The sequence below is a fragment of the Protobothrops mucrosquamatus genome, unplaced genomic scaffold (genome assembly GCF_001527695.2).
Source record: "Protobothrops mucrosquamatus isolate PMUCROS unplaced genomic scaffold, P.Mucros_1.0 scaffold61, whole genome shotgun sequence".
NCBI classification, from domain to species: domain Eukaryota; kingdom Metazoa; phylum Chordata; class Lepidosauria; order Squamata; family Viperidae; genus Protobothrops; species Protobothrops mucrosquamatus.
In genome coordinates, this window is record NW_015386440.1 from 2,173,733 (window position 1) to 2,198,712 (window position 24,980).

The following is a 24,980-nucleotide window of genomic DNA, read 5'->3' on the forward strand; positions in this document are numbered from 1 at the left end:
AACATCTGACAAGCAGCTGGTACCTATGTAGCTTGTTGTTTCTCTTTTGCATGGCCTCCTGTGCTGAACTCATTAGATCAACTTTATTATTTTTGTAGTATGCTCGTAACTTGCTTCCTTATGCAAAGATTAGGCAGCTGGAGTGCAGATAGAGATCCTTGTAACATTTTACTGAAATCAAACTGACTCTTCAAAGAACCTTGATCATATAGTCTTTGGTCAACCATGAAGAGTGATTGAAGTATTGAATTAGGACAAAGGAGACTTAGATTCAAATTCACTCATAGATAAGCAATTTATGGGCTAATTTTAAATTGGTTACTTTCATACTCAATTTACCTTACAGGGTTGTTGGGAGAATAAAATGAAGGGAGATTCTCTCATGAATTACTTGAGCTTTGGAAGAAATATACACTATAAATAAAATAATCCAAAGATAAGTATATGAACTGAATTTCTGAAGTTACCAAGCAATTTTAAATGCTTTAATGGTACAGAAAGTTTCGAAACATTTACTCTTGCCAAGAACTTACTAACCAGCCTTTTCTCCCCAAAATATTGGAAATATTTTCAGTGGCAAAGCTGTGTGGAAAATAAAGTCATTTATTTATTCATCACAGCTTTGCTTCCATAAAAGCTGCCATATATTTTCCAGGAAAACGCTCACCTAGATAGACTATATAGCAAGACTTTATTTTAGCACATTTAATTTGATAGGATATTCTGGTCCAAAAACATCCATACTGAAAATTTAGTGAACATCTGGCTTTTCTGGATAAAGCAGGAATGAGCTGGATGAATAAAACATCTATTCTCTCTGATCTTAATGTGCCCAAGCAAGCAAGTTCATGAGAGTTAGGTGTTTCATGAAGACATGATTTCAGAACAGGATTCCCTATCAGCAGAACAAACAAAAGTCTCAACAAGTCTATAGAGATTCTCAATCATCCAAGTCATGGTTATCCCAAAGGTGCTTTTTTCCAAAGCACCTGGACTTTCTTTGAAAATAGCACTTAGATTTACAGCACTTAGACTTATATACTGCTTCATAGTCTTCTACAGCACTCTGTGAGTGGTTTACAAATGCCACCATATTGCCCTCAACAATCTGGGTCCTAGTTTTATCAACTTCAGAAGGCTGAAAGGCTGAGTCAACCTTGAGCTGGTCAGGATCAAACTCCAGACTGTGGGTAGAATTTGCCTGTAATAATGCAATCTAAGTACTGAGACACTATGGCTCCTGAAGAAGCCTCTTTGATGAGAAATGAAAATGTTTTCAAAGAAAGAAAGAAAAATAAGAAAGTCCAGTTGCCTTTTGGAAAAAGCACTTTTGGGACAATCAGATCAAACCCAAGTAGGAAGCCTGGTAAGAAATCCAACATGCCATAAGGGATCAGTTATCTTCTCTCGTTCATTCATTCAACCAAGTTTCCTGAAAAGGGTTTATTGTAATTATACTGAGCTCAAGTCTGCTTGCCTTTGCTTGGCTGAATATTAAAAGGCATCGTTTAATGTGGAGAATACAAAACTAAAATTATTAGGATAATAATTTGAAAAGACAGTATTTCTTGCCAGCAATCAGACTCTCTTGTAGTCATGCTTGTCTGCTACAAGAATGACTGGCAGGAATACTGCAAAAGTAGGGGAGAATATGGAAGAAATCCAGAAACTTTGGGACATTTGTTTCTTAGTTTTGAGGATTTCTGAAAGCTCCAATTTCAACAGCGCAATTCATTAAGAGGCTTTCACTGTTCTATAGTCTCTGGACTCCATTCCAGAAAGGTTTTTATCCAGGCTGGGCTAAACATTCCTCTGCATTTGAAACTACAGGATTAAGTGGTAGTTTAAAATCAAATTTAAATCACAAAAAAGTATTCAAAATGTTAATTAAAAGGAGTTAGTTTTTGAATAAGCTATAGCTTGCAAAGGATTTCTAAGAACCTTGGAAGAGACAGGGGAGTTCATTCATATTTCTTTCTCTGTTGACCCAGCAATTGTAAAATATCTTAGGTGCACATTTGCAAGCTTTCTTGGTGCCAAAGCAAAGCTTTTTGGCTTTGGAGCAAGAATATTGTACAATCAGCCATGCTCCTTGTAGGTAGAAAGCAATCTTTTTCAAAGGTGCCAGGAGTTAATCAGCTTCTGTTCCTAACGCAGAATAACTTTTCAATTGCATAAAAAGCTGGTTGCTTTGGATTACAATGTTCCATATTGTCACAGAAATGCATTGATTGTGCTTTCATCTCCAGATTTTAAGATGTTGCCAAACAAGAGGTGAACCACAAAAGGATATCTTTTATGATTCTTTTGAAACTATATGTTGATTTTAAAAAGTCATAAAGATATAAATTAATGGAATACCTGAAGGGCATTTCCAATTTGGTTGCAAGGCCAAGCAAACAGTGCCATAAATGTAGGCTTATGTAGGTTCCATGGGATATATTATGTACTGCATATTTCTGAACCAATTTTATTTTTCATGGCCTACGTGTAAAAATGAATCAGAGCTAATGTATAACAGTGATATTTTTACCTCCCAGGATAGGAATAGCATTTTTCTCTTATTCTCTTCTTTCACATTTAATGTTTATACTTTCCATGCTGGAACAATTTGGTATGCTGAAATTTGGAAGTATCTCAAGCCAAAATGTGTAGTGTATGAACCTGCTATACTGAGTCCTGTTTGTCTCTCCATATCTGAATGTTGATTGCCAAGTTTTATAGCTACAGCAGATTTTATTATTCAAAAACAGAACCAGATGGAATGCCAGTTCAAAGAACATGTCAGAATTAAATATTTCTCTTTTTAATTAGTCGCTTCTGATTTATGCAAGAAAAAATTAACATAAGACAAGGAGAATGTGCCATACATCCAGATGTGACACAACCTAGACAAGCACTGTCTTTTCCCTGTCAAAAAGATAGGTTCTCTTTCCTCCCCCCACACACACAATTTGGGGAGGGGGGTGACAGGACTTGTAAGCATGGCATTGACAAATGGCAAAGACCTGTCTTCACTCCATAATGGCAACATTTAAAAATACTCACCCATTTTAATTGAAAATTAGCATACCTTCTACAGGGGACATAATCTATCATTTCTGTAGCTTAATTTTTTTCTGTCATAAATAGTATTTCATAATCTTTAGACTTTAGTCAACTCAATGAAGGAGACTTGGAGGGCGTTTACTTCTACCAAATAGCACTTCTTTAAAGATTTAGTGTACAATATCTTCGATATAGCAAGTATATAAGATGGAAAAACTATACGTGTTGCAATTGCTGGGTTGATAGAGTTCATGCAGTTCAGACAAAAGTCCTCTCAACCTTGGAAGCTCCATTGGTGATTTAGGACACTTCATTTTCTCTCACAGTTTGTACTTGTTTAGCAACTGCCTCGTTTAATCATCTTTTGCAGTTATATCAATGATGAAAAAATAATTCTTACATTTACAACCTATGCAGGTCTTTAAAGCAAAGGAAGCTATAAAGCAAAGGAAGCATAGAAAAGCTGAAGTAAGATTATAACCGTAGTTTCATTTAGCAACTATTTCATTTAATGGTTGCCAGTGTTAACTGTGATCACTAAACAAGGACTATATTAATAACTGAATGACTGTCCACCCATCTATATCAAGTAGGGGTGAGCAAAGTACACATATACCCTACTTGCAAGCCCATTTTTTCAGCATTCAGAACTTCTCCAAAATCATGCTGGGAAAATGACAGTTTTATGTAATTTTTCATTATTTTCTCTTTTTTAAAAATCAAAAAAATCCCCAATTGAAAAAAAGTTGTTATGACCACATCCCTTTTGGAATAAGGAAGTCAAAAATATTGAATACAGGGACTTGGGATCTTGTTGCCCCAAGAGATAATCAAAGAATATTTTCCCAATGACTGGTAAAGTGCTAAGGAAACTAGTAAAGAATGTCTATCCTGTTTCTCCGAAAATAAGACCCAACCAGAAAATAAGCTGTAGCATGATTTTTCAGGACACTCGTAATATAAGTCCCATCCCCAAAATAAGCCCCAGTTAAGATCATCAGCCAAACATACTCATTTAGTACCATATTTCCCCGAATATAAGCTCTAACCGGAAAATAAGCCCTAATGTGTCTTTTGGAGCAACAATTAATATAAGACTCGGTCTTATTTTCGAGGAAACACGATACTATTACAGGTAGTCCTAGTATTACAACCATTAGTTTAGTGACCTTTCAAAGTTACAACAGCACTGAAAACATAGCTTATCACTGGTTTTCAAACTTATGACAGTTGCAATATCCCCCTGATCCTGTGATCGAAATTTGGGTGTTTGGCAAATGGCATGTGTCTATGATAGTTGCAGTATCCCAGGTTCATGTGATCATGTTTGTAACCTTCCCAACCACCTTCCAATAAGCAAAATCAATTGGGGAAGCCAGATTCACTTAATGACTGCATGATTCACTCAATAACTGCAGTGATTCACTTAACAACTGTGGCAAGAAAGATTTAAAATGGAGCAAAATTCACTTAAATGCCTTGTTTAGCAATGGAAATTTGATCCTAAGTTGTGGACTATCTGTAACTTTCCACTCTTGTTACTGAATAGCATAACTTGCTATTGTCTGTTGCTTAAAATCTGTTCCTTAAAACTCACAACCTTGCTCTGGTTTAGCTCATCTGATACTGAAAAAAATGCACTTTTTTCACTTCCTATTTTTGACTTTGGGGAATATTATATATATTCTCTGGAAGGTGAAACTTTTAATAGGAAGTAGAAGTATCTTGTCTCTTCTACATAAATGGCATGCTACAGATATTAAGAGCTAAATTCACACACCATCCTGGCAATATCATATTTCCCCGAAAATAAGATCCGGTCTTATTTTTATTTTTCTTGCCTCCAAAGGAAGCACCAGATCTTATTTTTGGGTGGTGTCTTTTCCACTCACCTTCAGCACTGACAGCCCTGCCCAGCCGGCCAACTTCTTCTGCGGCCAAAGGAGCAACTTCATTCTACAGCTGATACTTGAGCTCAGGCCTGCATTTCCGGAAGGCCACTGCAGCTGAGAACCGAGCTATGGATTCAATCCATAGATTGAATGGAGTCAATCCATAACTTGGTTCTCGGCTGCAGTGGCCTTCCAGAAAGGCCTCTGACTGTGAAATGCAGGCCTGGGGATGCCGCAGAAGAAGTGGGCCAGCGAGGAGAGGCCTGGCTGCAAGGTAAGTGGATACAGAGTGCGTGGAGCAGCTTCACATCCCCACCCGCGCCCTAGCTTGATTTTTAGGTGTGTGCCTCACCCCAAAACTAGGGCTTATTTTTGGGGTAGGGCTTATATTAGTCCCATCCCCAAAAATCAAGCTAGAGCTTATTTTGGGGAAAGATCTTACTTTTGGGAAAACACGGTACATATTCTAAACTACTATGGGACATCTATGTTTTCAAGTTTCTTCATCTAAAGAAACAAATGTCCTCCTGGCTTTCAAATAAATGCATAACAAATTGTTGCAGAATAAAAAACAGCACAAAAAAATTAAATTGTTAGGCTTAAACTAGGGGAGTTTTGACAAATGCATAATTTCTCTATTCATTTCTGAAATTCTGGAAATAATAAAATGTGTACAATTTTGCTGCAACTAGATTTTCTAATGTGAACAGTTAAAAGAGGTCTCTCTTGAACTGTACTTTCTAAGTAGGTGATTCTGAGTTCTGCTATGTTCTAATCTGGGAAAAATACATTGACTCAGCTAGCAATAAAGACTGCAGTTACATATTACAGTAGTCCATGATGTGTTCTGTTTAGTTGTGTCTTGGCATAATGTGTGAATTTAGCCATTGTGGTTTATAAACCGTGCTTTATGATTTTGTTTTATTTCCAAATTGGGTCATTGTTGTTTAGCAAATTACAATGTAAACAAATTATGGCTTAGCACAATGCATGAAACCAACCAGAGGTATGCATATGATTCTGGCAATGGCCCAGCAGGGGACCAGAACATATTAACATCATATGACTACTGTATCCAACTGCTAATTCAGAAGGATAATATGCTAGTTTATTGTAGAATATTGTAGAAATAAATGCTCTATGAGGATTGGAACAATCATGTATGTTTTAATACAGAACAGGTCTTACTATATAAGGAAATGACACCATTCTCTTAAAATATTGACTTTTCAGCATCTGGGGTCAAGTGACAGATTATGCAGTTTTCCAAGCTGCAAGACATGCTCACAAATAAAATGTTTCCTGTTAATCAAACTCCAGCTCTTCATCTTTTATTTTTTCAGGCAGCAGTACAAATAAAGCTACAGCAAAAGTGTTAAAAAGGCTGGCATCCGCAGTTGCTCCCTTGCCACAGCAGTCTCAGCTATGTTTTATTATGCATGACAGATTTTCATTTTCAAAATGAGTCTTTTGCATTTATGGTGCAGTTGTGTTTGCTTGATTGTAGGCAGCAAGAAGATTCATTTCACACTGTATGTTGTGCTCACAGACTGTTTAACCACCCATTTGGCTGCATGATTTACTGCACAGTAGCTAAATACACTACTTTACTCTTGCTAAATGGACTCTGAATGAAGGAACTTCAGACAATTTGGTTGTCCACAAAGCTGAATGCAGCCCACTGACTGACTATATGGTTAATAATTCACTGCCTTGATTTTTTTTAAATTCCTATCACATAAAAAAAAATCCCTGAGATTTATTTAGTACCTTACGAGGCAGTCTTCTAATGATGTAGACTTCATTTGACTTCTTACATCACAAGACAAATAGAGCTGAGATTTGGAAAACCTTTCAATGCAGTTCTGCCTACAGCACAGATTAAAACTTGAGCTGTAAAAATATACATACAAATTACCAAGAGAAAAATAGAAAGTTCTTTGATATAAGGAGACATCAGTGCTACTTATTCTAGTTGGAGCCTAAGAAGTAGCCCAGTTAAAACAGAAATGTTATCTTGATTTTCCATTTACCATTTTTTTCCTCTGTACTATCAATATTTAAGATTTTTATTCTGTAGTCCTTTTACTATTTTTTAATTTTACTTAGAATGTAGTACTTATACATTTATTTATACATATACATTTAAATAAACAAATTGGGAAAGAGTTAAATGGAAGATTAGTGGACTCAATTGGACAAAATATATTCGATATTTTAAGTCTTCATCTTTCTAAGCAATGGCAACTTTTTAAATATGAGGTGAGATGTAAATGTCACACAGATAATCAATCTGTGAAAGGTACATTTAATTCCTTGTGACATTGTTTTCATATGTTTATAACAGATGTGCCTATGAGACTTTGTGTGAAATATATATATATATATAAAACCCTGAAATCCCTTGCATTGGGGTGGAGTCAGGGCGACTGAATGGAGCTGGAACATTTATTGGCTGGATGCCTTTCCTGATGGCTATGTAGAGTTTGCGAGCAGACAAGTAATTATTGAGCCCAAAGAGAGAAATATCTGCTGCTATCTAGGATCGAATTCACAGCCTCCTGATTATGAGGCAAGAACTTAATCTCTAGGCCACGCTCACAAGCACGTTGGCCCACTACAACTCATTGGGTTAATAGTTTTTAATAGCATGTAAACGTGCAGTTTTCTCTTGCTAACAAAACACTCAGACAGTCTTAATTCTATGTATACAGTCAGGCCATAATAAAAAAGAAAATGCCATCAGATTGTTTGCTTGACATAGAACTTAATGTAGTAAAAGAAGAAAATATTGAACAAAGAAGGCTCCTAATCTTGAGGATGAAAAGTAAAGTTGTTTTTAAATTGGGCTGATACTATAGAACTTTCAAATATCAATCTTCCCAGTATTTTCTTGCTCACATGTTTAAATCATGCTTTTCTGTCAGGTTATTTGATGTTCAGCATCAGATATACAGTCTTTCATCACTGCATTCCTATATTATTCATCTTAATGTGAAACAGATGTTTTTTTCCGATAAAAAGGCTTAGAAAACAAGGTAGGAAAAGTCAAAAGAAAGGGAGGTGGGAAAGAAGAGAAAATAGCTGCCAAGTAATCATATTGCTACCGTAGTTAGAGGAGATTTCCCAACACCTGAAAATCTGCGTGTATCAGATTTTTAAATGCCCCCATGAAAGAGATAGAAAAGTCTGCTTCTGCCCTAATAGCCTACAGATAGCCTAGAGCAGGGGTAGGCAACCTTGGCTCTTTTATGACTTGTGGACGTCAACTCCCAGAATTCCTGAGCCAGCATGGCTGGCTCAGGAATTCTGGGAGTTGAAGTCCACAAGTCATAAAAGAGCCAAGATTGCCTACCCCTGGCCTAGAGAATCAAACTGTTCATCGCAGTCCACAGTTGAATCTTACATAGCTATAACATGCTGATTCCATATACAGATAGTCCTCGACTTACAACCATTTAATGACTCTTCGAATTTACAACAGCATTGAAAAAAGTGACTTAGGACCATTTTTCACACATATGACAATTGCAGCATCTCCTGGTCATGTGATCAAAATTCAGATGCTTGGCAATTGACTCATATTTATGACAGCTGCAGTGTCTAGGTCTTGTGATCACCTTTTGTGACCTTCTGACAAGCAAAGTCAATGAGGAAGCCAGATTCACTTAACAGCCATGTTACTAACCTAACAACTGCAATGATTCACTTAACAACTATGAGAAGAAAGGTCGTAAAATGGAGCAAAATTCACATAATAACCATCTTGCTTAGCAAGAGAAATTTTTGGTTTGTTATTGTAAGTCAGGGATTACCTGTAATAAAGATTTGTGATAATAGATTCTTTCTGAAAAGAGGATTTAAAAAAAAATAAAAAATACTGCATCCCAGTTCTAGTCGCCTTCCCCAAAGAGATTTGCTTTGCTCCAGTTTTCTGGCTTTTTAAGCATTAAGAAAGAGCTTTTATATTACCCAAGATGTTCTTCAATCTTATTAATTTTGATGGTGCTTTCCTCTTTTTATTTTGATATTTTGTTTTCTTTCTCCTCAGTTGAGGAGTACAGATGTATTTGACATAGACTATCCAAGATGGATTTTTGTTGTGTTGTCCTTTTGTTACTGTGGCTTTTACTGCTCCAGTAAAACAAATACATAATTTAATTACTGAATATCAATGCAATTAAATCACTGAACAATTGGAGTCTGTTTTAGGAGCTGTTTTCCTCTTTCTTTCACAAAAACTGGGTTTTAATTTGTAGAACACTTATTATGGGCTATTGCCTGACTTCATTCACAATAAAGACTTACTGGTTATTTAAAAGAAAATAGGAGTTGTTTAAAAAAGCACTCACATGAAAATTCCACATAGAGACATTTTAACTCACTTCAAATTATGTTCTTGAGAGGATCACTATTTCAAACTTGAAGGAGTTTTTTTTTTAAAAAAAAATTGTTTCTCTGACACCTTTATTCATTCTTTAAGTCCAATCGGTTTCTAAGAACTCTTCAGGCTAAAATTGCATATTTAACTAGACATGATGCAAATCCCTAATCAACACCATACTATCTGGGGGGCGCTTCAATTCAAGTTGATCTGGCCTGACTTTCTACCGTAGACCACCTGATTTCTTTCAGAGTAGCACAATTTTTTTCCCTTAAGCTCAAAATATCTTGAATAAAAAGCACTCCGCTCTTGATTGCATACCTGTAGTCAAAAGCAGAAAGCAGAGGTGAGAATTCCTTTTTTATCGGTAGAGTGCTCAAAATAACCTGCCATTCTTATACAAGAACATATGCCTTATGAAAGAAATGTGTGAATCATTTGTTTTACCATGGGTGAACATGAGAAGGACATGATTTTGATCACTGGTAGTTCTTGTTTAGTGAGCCCTTGCTTATTAATGTACTTCAGTTTTTCTTTGTTTTACAGACCTGTGAAGGTCATAAATGCAAGGATTGATCATAAAGTTATTTTTTTCAGTGCCATCGTAACTGTGAACAATCACTAAATGAGGCAGTCAGTAAACAAGGACTAGCTGTACACCTGTCAAATAAATAACAATTAAAACAATAGATAAAAAAACTATAGATCTGTACCTCATTTTTCGTTGTTCTCCAGACATTTATTTAAACTGTTCAGCATTTCCAAAACTTTAGACAAGCAAAGCACTTTTTAAAATCAAAACTGGGAGCAATGCTTGTCTCTCTGATCCCAAAAGCTTTGCTCTGTAACTTTTGTTCCTCAAGATTTTTAGTTTCCTAATGGTTGTACATTATCTAGGTAAATCTAAATAGCAGCCTGTCTATCTTCAACAGGACTTCCTTCATATTTTCCCTAAGAGATTATGTTGATTTAACCCATCCATCCACCAACTCTCTTTGCTTTTGGATGTATGACATGCTTCCAGGAAAAAGGATGCTTGACGGACACTAGAGACATGCAATCTGCATCCGGCATGCCTCAAAATAATTAAAAAGGTTGATGGGTGGGGATATTTAAGACAAGCAGTTTCAAAGCACCCTTCTAATGTCTGGGTAATGTTTGGAGAATAATCTCCTAGAGAATTTCACCAAATTATAAACCCTTAGATGTCATATTTGTAAGATAAGAAAATATTTGATTTTACATTATCATTCTATTTTGAACATTCAGTTATTGATAGGTGTGTATTCCCAGTGCAGTCTTATGCCATTTTAATCAGTTTGATAAAAGGATTTGGTTTTGCAATAATAGAAAGGGTTGTTCTTTGGAAGATTGGGAGATTTTGATTTGATTTTTTCTTCCTAATTTAATCCATGCAGATTGTAAATGAGAGAAATATATGTGTTTTGAAATCTTCCAGTTGCAACAACATATTGAAATATGTAATAGATAGATGATAGAGATAGAGATAAATAGATATAGATATGTGTGAATAATGTATACCCAGCAGTCAAGATTCAAAAAAGCCTATGCATGTAAGCAAATTAAATTCTCATGAATACAAAGTTGGAAATTTCTGATTTTATCTTAGCAACAATATCTTATCAGCCTGCTGAAGTGTTGGTCCAAAGGGCCACTGGATATTGGACATTTCCAGTTGTTCAGACCATATACACATTGTCTACCATTCTTCCCATTGAGTGTGTGGTACAGATGAACAATTGCTTGCATTTATATATTGAGCAGATATATTTTTATTGTTGGAAGATGTATATAGACAACATTATGCCATAAGAGTACTATCAGAGCAAGACCTTGAAGCGGATGTCATAGCTGAATCGGCAGGAGTACCACTATCAATAACAGGATTGTCTTATCACATTCTAAAGAAGCAAAGTGTTACTTGTTCAGCATATGACACATTAGAATATAGATTACATGTAATTTGTTCCTTTCTCTCCCTACCTCTCCTCTTTCCTTCCCACAGGTAGACATAGGCGTTCTCCGCTTTGTATCTGCCATTGGGACTCAAGGAGCAATCTCAAAAGAAACAAAAAAAATGTATTTTCTGAAAATATATCGAGTAGATATTAGTTCCAATGGAGAAGATTGGATATCCATTAAAGATGGAAATAATAAACCTTTGGTAATATTTTTCATCTGTATGATGTTCTTGACTATTTACGAATTTATAAAATTCTGAATTTAGTTACAGTTATCAGTAAAAGGAGTCCCTGTAGATTTTACGCCACTGGTCACTGCAGACTATAGGGGGCAGTGCTCAACTCCGTTTCAAGGCCATTGAGCCAGTGCTGTCCAAAGACATTTCCATGGTCAAGTGGCCAGCATGGCATCACAGTTCCTACCAAAGTGGTATTTATTTATTTACTCGCATTTGGGTGCTTTCAAACTGCTGGGTGGTCAAAAGCTGGGATGAGGACAGGGGGTCACCCCTTCACAAGGCACTCAGGTCTTGAACTTAGTCTGCCTGCTTTTCAGCTGACAAGCCCAGTGTCTTAATCACTGAGCCATCATGCCACCCCTGAACCACCATGCTGCCCACAGTTATCAGTGCTTTAAACAAATCAATTATGCTTACCCTATTGGTCATTTTACTAATCAGTTAAAAACAGTGAGAAAATAAAATAGCCTCAAAAGACAAATTCTAGCACACTGAAATAATCCTTATAGTTTTTCTCCAATCATTTTTTTTCTTGTTATATCACTCCTTAGTAATTTATAGGCATAAAAATGACATTCTATAATAAAATGCTTCATTGCTGCAGCATGGAAAACAAGAAGATTAAATCATCAAAATGAAACACTTTTAAACCCATTAATTATAATTGTTGATATTTAACTGCTTTCCCAAACTAAACATCCTTGGTCTTGTCTGGATTATGTCTAATTTTTCTTTAGATTTTAGATTTTGTTTTCAGATTCCCAGATTTTGTTTCTTACTTCTGTTAGACTGCAGATGGTAAAAATAATCCATGCAATAATATATATCATACCCAGTAAAAGTCTGAAGCATAAATAAAAGAGTCATGTATTTCCCAGTTAATTGTGACTCCTTAATATGAAAATATTAAAGAAGTCTACAGAATAGTACCAATTAAAAGTCCTTGTTTTCACCAAATTAGTGTCGTGGATTATATTTGAAGTGCCTCAGTTGTGCACTGGTGCTTGCTTGTCTTCTATTTTATCAACAAGTAGCAATCTTTTAAAAATTGGGGAAAAAGAAACGCTGCATTAAAATGGTACATCAGATGTACCAGTTTCCTCAGTTTGATATAGGTTCCATAATATTTAGCAAAAATTGTCAGTCAAAGCTTTGTACATTTCCCCAGATATGTCTTATTTATTTTGGAAATACCTTAAAAGTCTCATATAACCCAACCTTTGTACTTCTGCTGCACTTCCTTTATCATGAATAACAGATAACCACTTGGCTGTTTCATCCTGTTTGTCTGAAAGACAGCCAAACTTTACCACAGGCCTTGGCCTAACTTTCCTGTGCAATTAATATTAATAAGTTAAACAGATGGTTGATACTAAACAGAGTTAATGTTTGCAAGAAATTCCTGCTGATCTTCCATTACTACTTCCTTCCCATTTTAAAAAAACAACAACAGTAAGAGCAATTTTTAGTAAGACTATTACAAGGGGAAGTGAGACAATAATGTTTTAGTTGCCCCAAAATGGAGACAGAAATATTTCTAGCTGTCCAGTCCCAAGAAAGTAGAAACAATTGAACAATTAAAGCCCATTTATAATGGATAAACAGGAGCTAAAATCAATATTACAACTAATTGCATTTTAGCTACTTATATGGACAGGTTTAAATGACATGGTCAACTTCCTTTACTACAGTACTATTTTGCTCTAAGAAAATACAAAGCAGGAAAGTTGGGAAAAGATTTAAGAAATTACTGCCTAAAAACGGAAAAATGTCTAACATCAGGAAATTGAGACTTTGCATTGTCTAATGAAAAAGGAAATTAGTCACCTTCCTTGAACTTAGTCAATGAAGAATTTGACTTACTTATAGGCGTATTCATGTCTGGGCTGTAAAAGCCAGACAACAGCAAAAGATTTTCTAAATGTGTTTGCTTGCTTGTTTGTTTAAAACATTTATATAGCCATCCATCTTTTAACCAACTCTGGGCAACTCCCAATCAAAAGCTAAACCAAAAATAAAGTCATATTAAAATTATAAAACTAAACATTAAAATATATCTTTGCTTCCGTCTGATAATATTCTGCATTTTTGCAGTCTAAATATGCACCCTATTATAATACATCTTTCTTAACAGAGCAGAATATATGTTATTCGTCTTTGAATGCCTTTCTTGATTGTCTAAAAATAATATTAAGAAGTAGTGAAACACAGATAAATAGAATACCTAGATTATACTAAATATTGGAAGTATCATAAGAAAACTATATATTGGAATTATTCATAAGGAAACAAGATATCCAATGGTGGGATTCAGCCGGTTCGCACAACTTCGGCAGAACCCGTAGCTAATTTCTTGTTGCCCAGGCCCAGAATAGACTTCCAGAAGCAGCATCCACAAAGAGAACCGGTTGTTCACATATTTTAATCCCACCACTGAAGATATCCTCACCTTCAATGAGTCAAAGTTAGTGTCCTTAGCAGTAGAAATCTTAATCCCCCTGTGTTTTATTGTATAATTCAATATTGTTTAATTTTATCTAGGTAAACATTGTCAATTATAAGTTACCATATGGAACTGCAAGAATTCAATATCCTATATTTACTCTGGATTATCCTTTTCTTCAGTGGGAATGTGATCATTTTTGAATTTATAATTATTACAATCATTGTTATCATCAATAAAAATAATTTCTATTTTTGCAATATGACTCAAATATTTATGTGGGTAAACATGGTTCAAATATTTTTGAGGGATATCTTAAATGTTTTCTCTTTCTATAGTTATTCATGGGGAACACCAACCCAACTGACATTGCTTATAGATCTCTTCCCAAGCCAGTTCTCACACGTTTTGTTCGAATCAAGCCTGTAAACTGGGAAACTGGGATATCACTGAGATTGGAAATTTATGGCTGTAAAATTACCGGTAAGGACTATGAAGAATTTACTTTATTTTTTTTAAAGAGTGATATTATGTATTTCCAGGTTTACAAGTAATCCCTGGTTGTCTTAAAAAGACAGCAAATTGTTATCGTGATTTTCTATTTTATATGACCAAATCAGTAGTTCTCTATGAGTAGATAGAAGCTGCAAAAACTGAGCAGCCACTAGATGGGGTAAACAGTTACTCAAAAAAGTTAATTTTGTTGCCATCTAGGTTTTTTTTGAATTTGTGCAGATTAGATTATGGAAAGTACTTGCAATACATGAAGGTCCGTGAAACCAAATACTAGCTTTGTGAATTAGGAAATGAAACCATGTAAATAATAACCACACACACAAACAATGCAGAGACCACTCCAGTATCTCAATATTTATCCATTAGACAGAAATCAACACTTATCCTATCTTACATAAGAATATGTAAGAACTAAATATGTAATTTAGTTACAATTTCTTCCCAATTCAAACAGTCCAAGGCTTTGGAGATAATGCATACAGAAGGTTAATAAAAATGATTAAAATATTTGTGCTGGTCTACCAATCATCTCTAGAGTCCTTCTTCTTGTAATATCTTCCCATTCAGTTATATGGACAACAAGAAATAAGGAAGATCTTCTTGCATATGGATGGTATTCCCTTATGTCTGAGTGAAGGCAGGGATGTTAGCTTTTTACTTGTTACATCATCTGTTATAATGATATGTGTGTTCACATTGCATTATTCAGATAAAGAGAGTGTTTTAGAAGCAAGGAACAAACATACAGATTAATTAAAAGAAAAAATTACTAGGAGGTTAATTTTATCTTTCTAACTAAAATAAAATCCATTAATCTAAGCTATTTCATTAATCAGATTAATTGCATATTTTAAAAATGTTGCAAACATATTTTCCAGTGTTTCTGTCCTTCCCAAAAAACCAGTATTGATTAGGAAGGAAAATAACAGGAAGAGGTAAATGGATGGATGGAGGAATATGGTACAGATGACATAATCTATTTTTATCAAACAATGTAAACTAAACTTTAACAGTTTAACAAAAAATTTGCATAGCTGCAAAAAAAAACTCAAGAAAGAAAAAAATTCCACCTCAAATGTCTTCATTAATACTAAGAAATTCTAACTTTCAATTTCCTGAAAATATTCTACCAATTAAATAAATTTCTGATGTGGAAGGGTTTTCCTTTCCTTCCTCCCATCTATTTTTTGGGAGTTTTCGTAGTACTTTAGAATTACTCTAGAATTTGTCCTGGTGGTATTTTTGAATCAACCTCATTATTGTAAACTAGCCAAAGATTTTATTGCAGTTGGCTTTATCAGTACTATTGTTCCTTCAACACACTTTTCCATTACTCAGTAGCCCTCTTGGCTTATGATCTGTACCTTCCTGATGGCCAAACGCCAATCTCTGGTTCGTTTACCCGGGAGTGAAGGCCAATCAATCATGCAGAGTGGAGGAAAGGGGAAATTTGTCACTTTACTTCTGATCAGAAGCAAAAGGACTTCCTCTGCTGAATTTAGCAACAGCAAAAGCAAAAGAGAAAGAGGAACCCTGAGTAAGGACTGTATTCTATTTTTATACCGTCCGCTGAAAGAGATTAAGAGCAGAAGTTCAATCATTGGTTATAAATTTCTTCCTCATTTTCTAGATTGCACGTGCAACTATGTGTGTTTATCAGGTTTTTCTTAGCATAAGCTAGTTTTTAGCTTGCAAATAATTATCTCCAGACTTTCATCTAGATGCTCCCCGCGCCCCCAACCCAAGCCTAATATCACTCTGCCTTCCTTTGTTCCAGCAACAGGTTTCTTGCAACAAACTTCTATGTACTTTCCTAACCACCCTCTTGTAAATCTAGCTATAGTTTATATGTAGGATCTGTTTTTAGGGTTCCTTATCAAGTGAGTAGATTTTGTTCTGGTCTAGATAAGCTGCTTGTATCTTCCTGTTCTGAGTTTCTATGCAAATAAGACAAAAATAAACTGAAAAGAATATGTTCCTTTTTGAATGAAGTGCTTCTGAGTTTGGAATTTGGGGTCTTGGGATCTCATTCCCCCTCTTTTTTCAATAAAATTGAATGAGAGTGATTACAATGTAAAGAAGAATGCTTTGGCTCAGTCACATCAGTCAAAAAAACAGTTGGCGAAGCCTAATGATTCAATCTATGGGTCTGTTACACAAGATTCTCGAAAGTGTAATTCTCGAAAGTGTCTTTTTGGCTATTCTATTTTAATTCACTCAATAATACAATTCTCTGCAGATGATGGTAGCAAAGCTGATAAAAAGAATGACAAAAATGGCATATGGATATTGTAGGGATGTATATACAAATCACACATGTACTTTTTTTCCCTTTGTTTTAGATTATCCTTGCTCTGGCATGCTAGGTATGGTGTCTGGACTCATCGCTGACTCTCAGATTACAGCATCAAATGAACTGGATCGGAATTGGGTGCCAGAAAACGTCCGTCTTATAACAAGCCGTATAGGATGGGCATTGCCACCCCCAGATGGTCATACATACACAAAAGAATGGCTTCAAATAGACCTTGGTGAAGAAAAGATAATTCGGGGCATAATAGTCCAGGGAGGTAAACACAGAGAAAACAAGGTCTTCATGAGAAAATTTAAAATTGAATATAGCTACAATGGATCAGACTGGAAATGGATTATGGATGCCAGTAAAAAGAAAGCCAAGGTAAATTTTTAATCATGCATGGTGAAGAGCACAGTAGGAACCATTTACCACCAGGATATATGATCTGCATGCTGAAGGCCCATTTTTGGTATCTCCAAATAAAAATAGCCAGTGGAACTCTAGGCCGCTGTCTGAAATGCTACAGAACTGCTGCAGCTAATGTAGAAAATAATGTTTAAATGAAAAGTCTAATGAAGCAGTAAGACAGTTTATACCTAGAAAGCTTCTATCCATGAACTAACAGCGACCTCGCTGTTGCCCTTCATTTAAGCTAATCAGAAGAATGGTTAATTCAAATGCTTTTATCTTAACTTACACAAAGATAAAGCCTCTATTGAATCAAGCTTAATTTTTGGCATCTACAAGGATGTGTTTAAATATGTTCTTAGTCCTATTGTAGATATAGTTAGCCACTGCCACCTTGAAAAGTTTTGTTGTTCTTTTTATACTTCGTGGTGTACTCTATAGCACTAAGTCATTTGGTGGTCTCCTGTCCAAGTATTAACCCTCTGATCCTGGTTAACTATCATACCCTTTGTCAAGTGAAATGTATAGCTCTCTAGTGGACTACAGTTAGTACTTACAACTGTTTATTTAATGGCATTTGAATTTACAATGGCCTTGGAAAAAGTGGTTTATGACTGTCCTTGAAATTATGGCCATCTCACCATTCCTGCAACCATGTGATTACAATTCAAGCACTTGGCAACCGGCTCTCATTTACAATGGTTGCAGCATTTTGTGGTTATATGACTGCACTTTGCTATCTTTCTAGTTGAATTCCGATAAGTAAGTTAATTAGGGAATCCAGATTCACTTAATGACTGTCTGATTCACTTAACAACCATGGTAAAAATGATTGTAAAATTAATCATGTGATAACTCAATGGCCACATTGCTTAACAACAATTCTGCTCCCAATTGTTGTAAATTCAGGACTATCTGTTCTATCGGTGCATGCAAAATATTCCATGTTTAATCTCTTTGTTCTCATATGAAGCTTTAAAAAACCCCATGATGAACTATTGTTAGACTATATCACTAGTATTAGGCACAATATAAATACAGTTTGCTAGAACTTCAGCCTGTCCCAAAATTGTATCCACTTCTTAACTTATATAGGAAGAAAGGCAACCACAGATCTTACGTGCCTGAGCAGGGGGTTGGACTTGATGACCTCCAAGGTCCCTTCCAACATTATTGTTGTTGTTGTTGTTGTTATCTATTTTCAAATGGCCTTGAATCTGAAAATAAAGGGCTCATCATAAAGTGTAAAAAAATAAATAACTCCAGCAATGGGATCTCACATTATTTTTTATTAGACATGCACATTTTCTTGAAATAGCCTTCTAAATAAAGTAGAAAATAAATAGCATTATGTTTTTGCTGTGACATACCTTGGGCTACTTAGTCTTCTGGTATTAAATTCCAAGCATTTGTTCTTACTGTCAAAATTAGCAGTCCTGGCAAAATGAATGCTGGCAGATATGTCCATTCAGAGTCTTAAATTCTTAGAAAAGTGAGCTTTCAAAACCAGTAGTTTTTTTTAAGTTCTATAACATGCATAATCCTAGTAAATATTCAGAATATTTAAAATTGTTCAGTCTGTGGGGAAATTGAATAAAATCCTGAGATATTAGAAAGCTAGGAGAATTTAAAACAGGACTTAGGCAATTTTTAAAATATTAATTAAGCTTTGCTATATGTAATGCTGACTACATTGATTAAAAGAATAAATTAAAAGCAAATCTCTTTCTTGAAATGAAACGTAATTTACTGAATACATTCTTAGATTGAAGCGTTATATGATAGATTTCTACTTATTCATATCACTGCAGTAATCAGCTGTACTGCTATATTTGTTTAATAGTTTTACCCCTTTTTTGTACAATACATTCAAAACCATCATCAGATACACCAAACACTATTCATTATTATTTTTTATTATCTAAACAATAATTAAGAATGGATTCCATAGTTACAAGAATGGGACCTTACATTAGAGAATGTATGTATTTATTTTTATCCATATCATTCCTTTTGTTAGGAACTCAAGGTAACATACAGAGAATTCCTTTCTCTAATTTTATTTCACAATTGTCCACCTGTGGGTTAGGTTGGGCTGACTGGTTCAAAATCATCCTTCCAGAAGGAATAATCTTGAGGACAAGACGGAGACCCAGTACCAAGATAATAGCCAAATAAAAGAAATATGAGCCAGAACAATGATCTGAGAATTGGAGTGGATTTTAAATGCATAAAACCTTTCTGGAAAGAAATGCAGGATGAAGCCATAGTGTGGTACCTCATCCTTTTCAGCTATGATAACATAACTACAGATATTGGGAGAAGTGTCTACAGCAGTGGTTCTCAACCTGTGGGTCGGGACCCCATTTGGGGTCGATCGACCATTTCACGGGGGTCGCCAAGCAAGGCTGTCCGCCATTTTTTTTGTCCGCCATTTTTTTTGTCCGCCATTTTTTTTGTCCGCCATTTTTTTCCCCTTTTCTGGCGGGTGCCTTACCTCCCTTGGGCTGGGCCAGCTGGTGGTTGGCCTGCTCCATCTCTGCCGCTTGCCAGCTATGCCTCGGCCGGCGCAGGGGGTGGAACCACGCATGCGGGGTGCTCCCTGGCAGGGAAAGTCCTCGACTTACGACCGGTTGAGTAGTCCTCGACTTACAACCGGTTTAGTCCTCGACTTACAACCGGTTTAGTCCTCGACTTACGACCGGTTGGGGTCGCGGCATTAAAAAGGTTGAGAACCACTGGTCTACAGTAACTGAAAAATCATCAACACGATATAATTCACTATCATGTCTTGCAGGAACTTTTAAATGTAGTAAGAAAGGTAGCTTTGCATCTAGAAAGCTTCTCTTCATAGCAACTCTGCATATAATAGAACCTTAAAAATAGCAGGAACACTAGCAAAGTTTTCCACTTTTTGAAGAGTGGGATTGAGGGAACATGCAATTGTCATTGTGATTGATTTATTTTTTTTAACTTTCCTACAATATTGACCAGTAGATAGAGTGTTTCTTAGCTTCATTTTTGTTCCTTGTTCTCAGCTTTTTGATGTTGCAGAAATAAACATGATTTAAAAGCTAGATTAGTTGGTAATTACCTTATTAAAGTATTATCTGATTTATAGAGTGTGTTGGAGATGTTTCCCAAGGTTTTCTGAAAAACTGATAGTGAACACTGGGACCCAACTATCAGACATCATACTCATCTAAGAAAGGATAGTCATTCCTTTCAAACTGTACGAATTCTTTGTTTCCAGCCCTGATCTGGTACAAAGACACATAGCAGTAAAGAGCACACACAGTTGCTTTCTGTCATTTCAGCCAGAAACACACAATGAGAACTATAGTGAAAGCAATAATTTATGTATAATTATGATCTTGATGCATTCCAGAGCTTCTTTTCTCTAGAGTAGCTTCTACCACACAAAAAGCAAGTGCTGTTAAATTTCAAAAGGAGACAGGCTCATCCAGAATGCTTCAAAGAATACTAAACTCTATTCTGTTGCTTCTGTCCTTTCTCCTGCTTAATTATATTTCCCACCATTGGAGACATCCTTCTGCATTGTAATGTCTGCGGCCAAATGGTGAATGGAAAGAGATCTTTGATCTGCATTTTGAATTCCTAAGTAAACATTTCATCAATAGAGACCCCAGTGAAGTTTGTTCTACTCCTATAATAAAAATAGTGCTTAATCCTCACAGTCTTTATGATACTTAATATATTTATTTAGGATCAACTGGGTGGGAATTATAAGAATTTCAGTCCCACACATCTGACATCTGAAGGGTACCTAAGGGGGCATTAAATTTCTACTGAATTCTATGCCCACATGTCAGTACACTGCTCTAAAATCTTTTATAAAAAAGTGGTCATTATTATATTTTACTATATAAACAATAATTAAGGATTATTGTTACAAAAATGTAACAATACACTGTAAATATCCTTCCTTTTTATAGAATGTGTTTATTTATGTATGTATTTACTTTTACTCATATCACTCCTTTTGTTAGGATCTCAAGTAGCATACTTGTTTTCTTCACCAGTATTGACCTTGGGATAGATTAGGTTGACTGGTTCATAGTCATACAATGTAACAGGCAGAAAGAATTACCTTGTCGAACTAGAAGAAGAGCCACTACCAAGACAATGGCCAAATAAAAGAAATCTGAGTCTCAGCCAAGAATTGTAATCTGAAAAAGCACCTCAGACAAAATCCTCCCTAATTTTCATGAAGATAAAGTGAGACAGTGGGAAAGCACATTCAGAGTTGCAAGATTCTGCTGCTGTAATCTTGCAGCCAAAGTAGTTTTAGCTTGCATGACTTTGATTTCCTAGTCTGGTCTATTTAGTCTAATTTACCTGCATCCAGTGAGCTTCTGAGGGTGAGGTAAACTTATATCTCCCTAGTCTTTGTCTAAAATCTTCATCATTACAGCACACTTTTCTCATGAGACTTTTACAATATTTGAAATTTAAATTTTATTATAAAATAACTCATGGTGATGACTTTTTATGTATAAATAATTATAACCTTTGAATTCTCTTCCATTAGATGTATTTTCTAAATGCTCTCAATATACCAATTGCTTCTTTTTTTAAATTTGAGCAGGAGATCCATATTTTTGAGCACAATTGGATTTATTTTTGGATAATTATGCTTAGGATGATGCTACCTAATTCAAAAGCATACATCCTGTATGCATAGAGTTTATAATTAGAACATCTATCCATATGTGGTTATAAAGTATATGATTTATATAACACAGGCCGTAGAATGCTGAAGAGATAAATAAATACACCATACCTTCAAACACATTTTGGGAATTTTGGCACCCTTGAAATCAAAATAGACTTAATAAAGAATACAATCATTAATGAATGTGTTCCTCACATTTAAAGAAAGGGAAATAGATAAGGAATAGACAGGTCACCAAATCAATACTAAGGAATTTTTAGATAACAAATAACCTAAATCCAGGTCATAAATCAAGAGCCAAGAATGCAATGCTACTGTATACTGTATATGAATAGGGTTGATCTAAATATTTGTGCAAATGAAATTTTTAAAAGCCAAGTAAACATTTCAACTTCTGAGACATTCTTTTGAAGCCCAAGTAACTGGCCTCTTCACTTTATGAATCATTCTGATTCACAAGAAGGATTTTCTTTCCAAATAAAAATTTATGTACTTAATTAACACTCTACTGGAAGTCTTGGCTTAAATGATCGGAAGTCTTTATAATCATAAGTTGAGGCCTTTATGTGATCAGAACTAAATTCCCAATCTTTTTTGTAGGAGTCATTAAGTGAACACTGCAGATATTAAGCAAGCACTACAGTTGTTAAGTGAAGCCATTCATTTGAATGGTTTTTTTGCCTCAAAATAAAATGCAAAAATCACTGCAATTCATGATCACACTAATCCACCCAACATACAGTCATGTGACCACAGGAGGGGCCAGCATGTACATTTATGACAGCAAGGGAGTACTTTATGGGCTATAAAGCACCCATTCTGTGGCTGTCATAACTTTGACACAAAGCAGTTTTCCCTTGGAATCATTTCTCAGTGGTTTCCATAGAGCTAACATGAAAACGAAATCAAGCTTGAGTTGAAGCAAAGCTAGTAAGAGGTCAGAAGTACGAATCAAGATGAATATGGTTGATTTCCATGTTATGGCATTTTCACAAAAATCACTTGAATGATGTAGTAATTTTATTCTGATCTTTTCAGTGACAGCTTAAACAAAATATATTTTGTGCTAGTTCAAAAATTCTTTATTATACATCATTATCTTCTATTGTAGGAAAAGTTAGGAATTGACCACATGATTGGCTTTAAATAGATCTGCTTCCAGGTGTAGGTTTACACTTAATATTAAGAAGTCTGGGCTTCAAAATAATTAAGTTCTGGTTGAGATTGTGTTATTAATACAATTAAAACTAATAAGGTCCAAATCAAATATTTCTATAGTTGACTGTTTTCCAAGAAATCTCACAAACACTGTATCTGTAGCAAATTACAATAATTTATCATTCTTAGAGTTGGTTTCATAGACATCTGTCCTCTTTCAGCAGCTATAGTTTCTAAAGTTTAACTTGCATACTTGCAATATAACTGTAAGCATCAGGGTAAAATTTTTCTCTTGAAATTTTCCATTGTAACTACATGAATGGTGACTGACATTTAGAAAAAATCTTTTCCTGAAGATATCCGTGTAAATTCCAAATGTAAGCTTCATTTAAAGATATCCTATTAAAACATTTGACTTCCTTACTAGTCCTAATGGATAGATTTCTGGAAAACAAGACATGCAATTTCTTAGAAAGTTTTCAACTATCTTTTCTTTCTTTCATTTTCTAAAGAAATGAGCCTCTTTCATAAAATAATCAAAACTATGATTACTGTTCAGTTGTTAAGCAAATAAAAAAAACCTGCCAACTAGCTAAAAATAAACCAATTTGTGATTGTTAAGCAGCACAATTTTGTATGTATACTTTACAGATTTTTGAAGGCAACACCAACTATGATACTCCTGAACTTCGCACTTTTGACCCCTTGACAACCAGATTCATCCGTGTTTATCCAGAAAGAGCCACCCATGCTGGATTGGGACTAAGGTTGGAACTGCTGGGCTGTGAAATTGAAGGTAATTGCACAATCCCTGATGAATGTGTTTCATTGATTACTTTCCTATGCTACTGGTCTATGGAACCTCTATTAGCTTTTATATTTAGTGTGATTGTTATCATGCTTTTTCTATCTTCAACTAGCACATTATAATGTTTGTTTGATGCTAGCAGAATTCAACAAATTGTCCAGCAGTATATGTGAAGTCCTCCTCCTCCTCCAAAATGAAAAATGGAGACACTTGTAAATGTAGTCGTTTCAATATGATTAGTCCCTTTAATTGTATCTTCCTATATATTTAAATTAAAGTTTTCTTAAAATCAGCCTTTGTTCAGCCACACAATTAATACATTTTATTGTATCTGTGGATTAGAGATATGCAGACTTTCCCTGCAAATCAAGTGAAGTGAAAATTTGGGATCAAAACTTTCTACAATATATGTGAAGATGGGGACTTTTCAAAAAAAACCCTTCCCTTGCATAAACCTGAGTAGATTTGATTCATACATTTAATCAAAATGCAGAACATTGAGATTAGCCATTCTCAATGAGTTGCCGACTTTCATTAAGAAAAATGAGCACTATTGTTCATCATATCTATCTTTAGATTTCTAAAGGCTCATGTAGGGAGATAATCAGGCTTGTCCATGTGAGTTATAACTCACTTGATTCAGAAGCTTCATGTACAAATCAGTTTCTCCCATGAAGATCCTGCTCCTGCAATGGTTTCCACATCCATTTAATTGTCAGTACATCATTTTGATGGGAACACCAAAAAAACTCAAACCAACAAAATTTCAGACAAATGAAATCCTCATTAAAATAACAGAAAATGTGGCTTCATGTGGAAAGACATAACATGAACTTCCTCTCCAGGTTTTCTCATTGTTTTTATTGTCTGAATCCGTAGATACTGACATAACTTTGAAATCTGTCCAGATAACGGGCGGTGTTGGGAGGGACTCGTCGCTCCCATGTGACACCGCTGCTGCGCGAGCTGCATTGGTTACCAGTGGCCTTCCGGGTGCGCTTTAAGGTATTAGTTACCACCTTTAAAGCGCTCCATGGCATAGGACCCGGCTACCTCCGAGACCGCCTTCTGCCGCAGATTCCTTCCCACAGACCGGTACGCTCCCACAGA

General features: G+C 35.3%; 1 protein-coding gene across 3 annotated transcripts in view; it reads left to right on the top strand.

Annotated features, from left to right (window-relative positions):
- The window catches only part of NRP1 (neuropilin 1), a 134,611-nt gene that overhangs the window by 86,221 nt on the left and 23,410 nt on the right, over window positions 1-24,980 (top strand). For all 3 annotated transcript variants that reach the window (XM_029283358.1, XM_029283359.1, XM_015812022.1), the window contains exons 7-10: window positions 11,351-11,509; window positions 14,327-14,471; window positions 16,847-17,181; window positions 23,714-23,858. In XM_029283358.1, coding sequence (XP_029139191.1) covers window positions 11,351-11,509; window positions 14,327-14,471; window positions 16,847-17,181; window positions 23,714-23,858 — 784 coding nt within the window. The remainder of the gene's footprint in view (window positions 1-11,350; window positions 11,510-14,326; window positions 14,472-16,846; window positions 17,182-23,713; window positions 23,859-24,980) is intronic.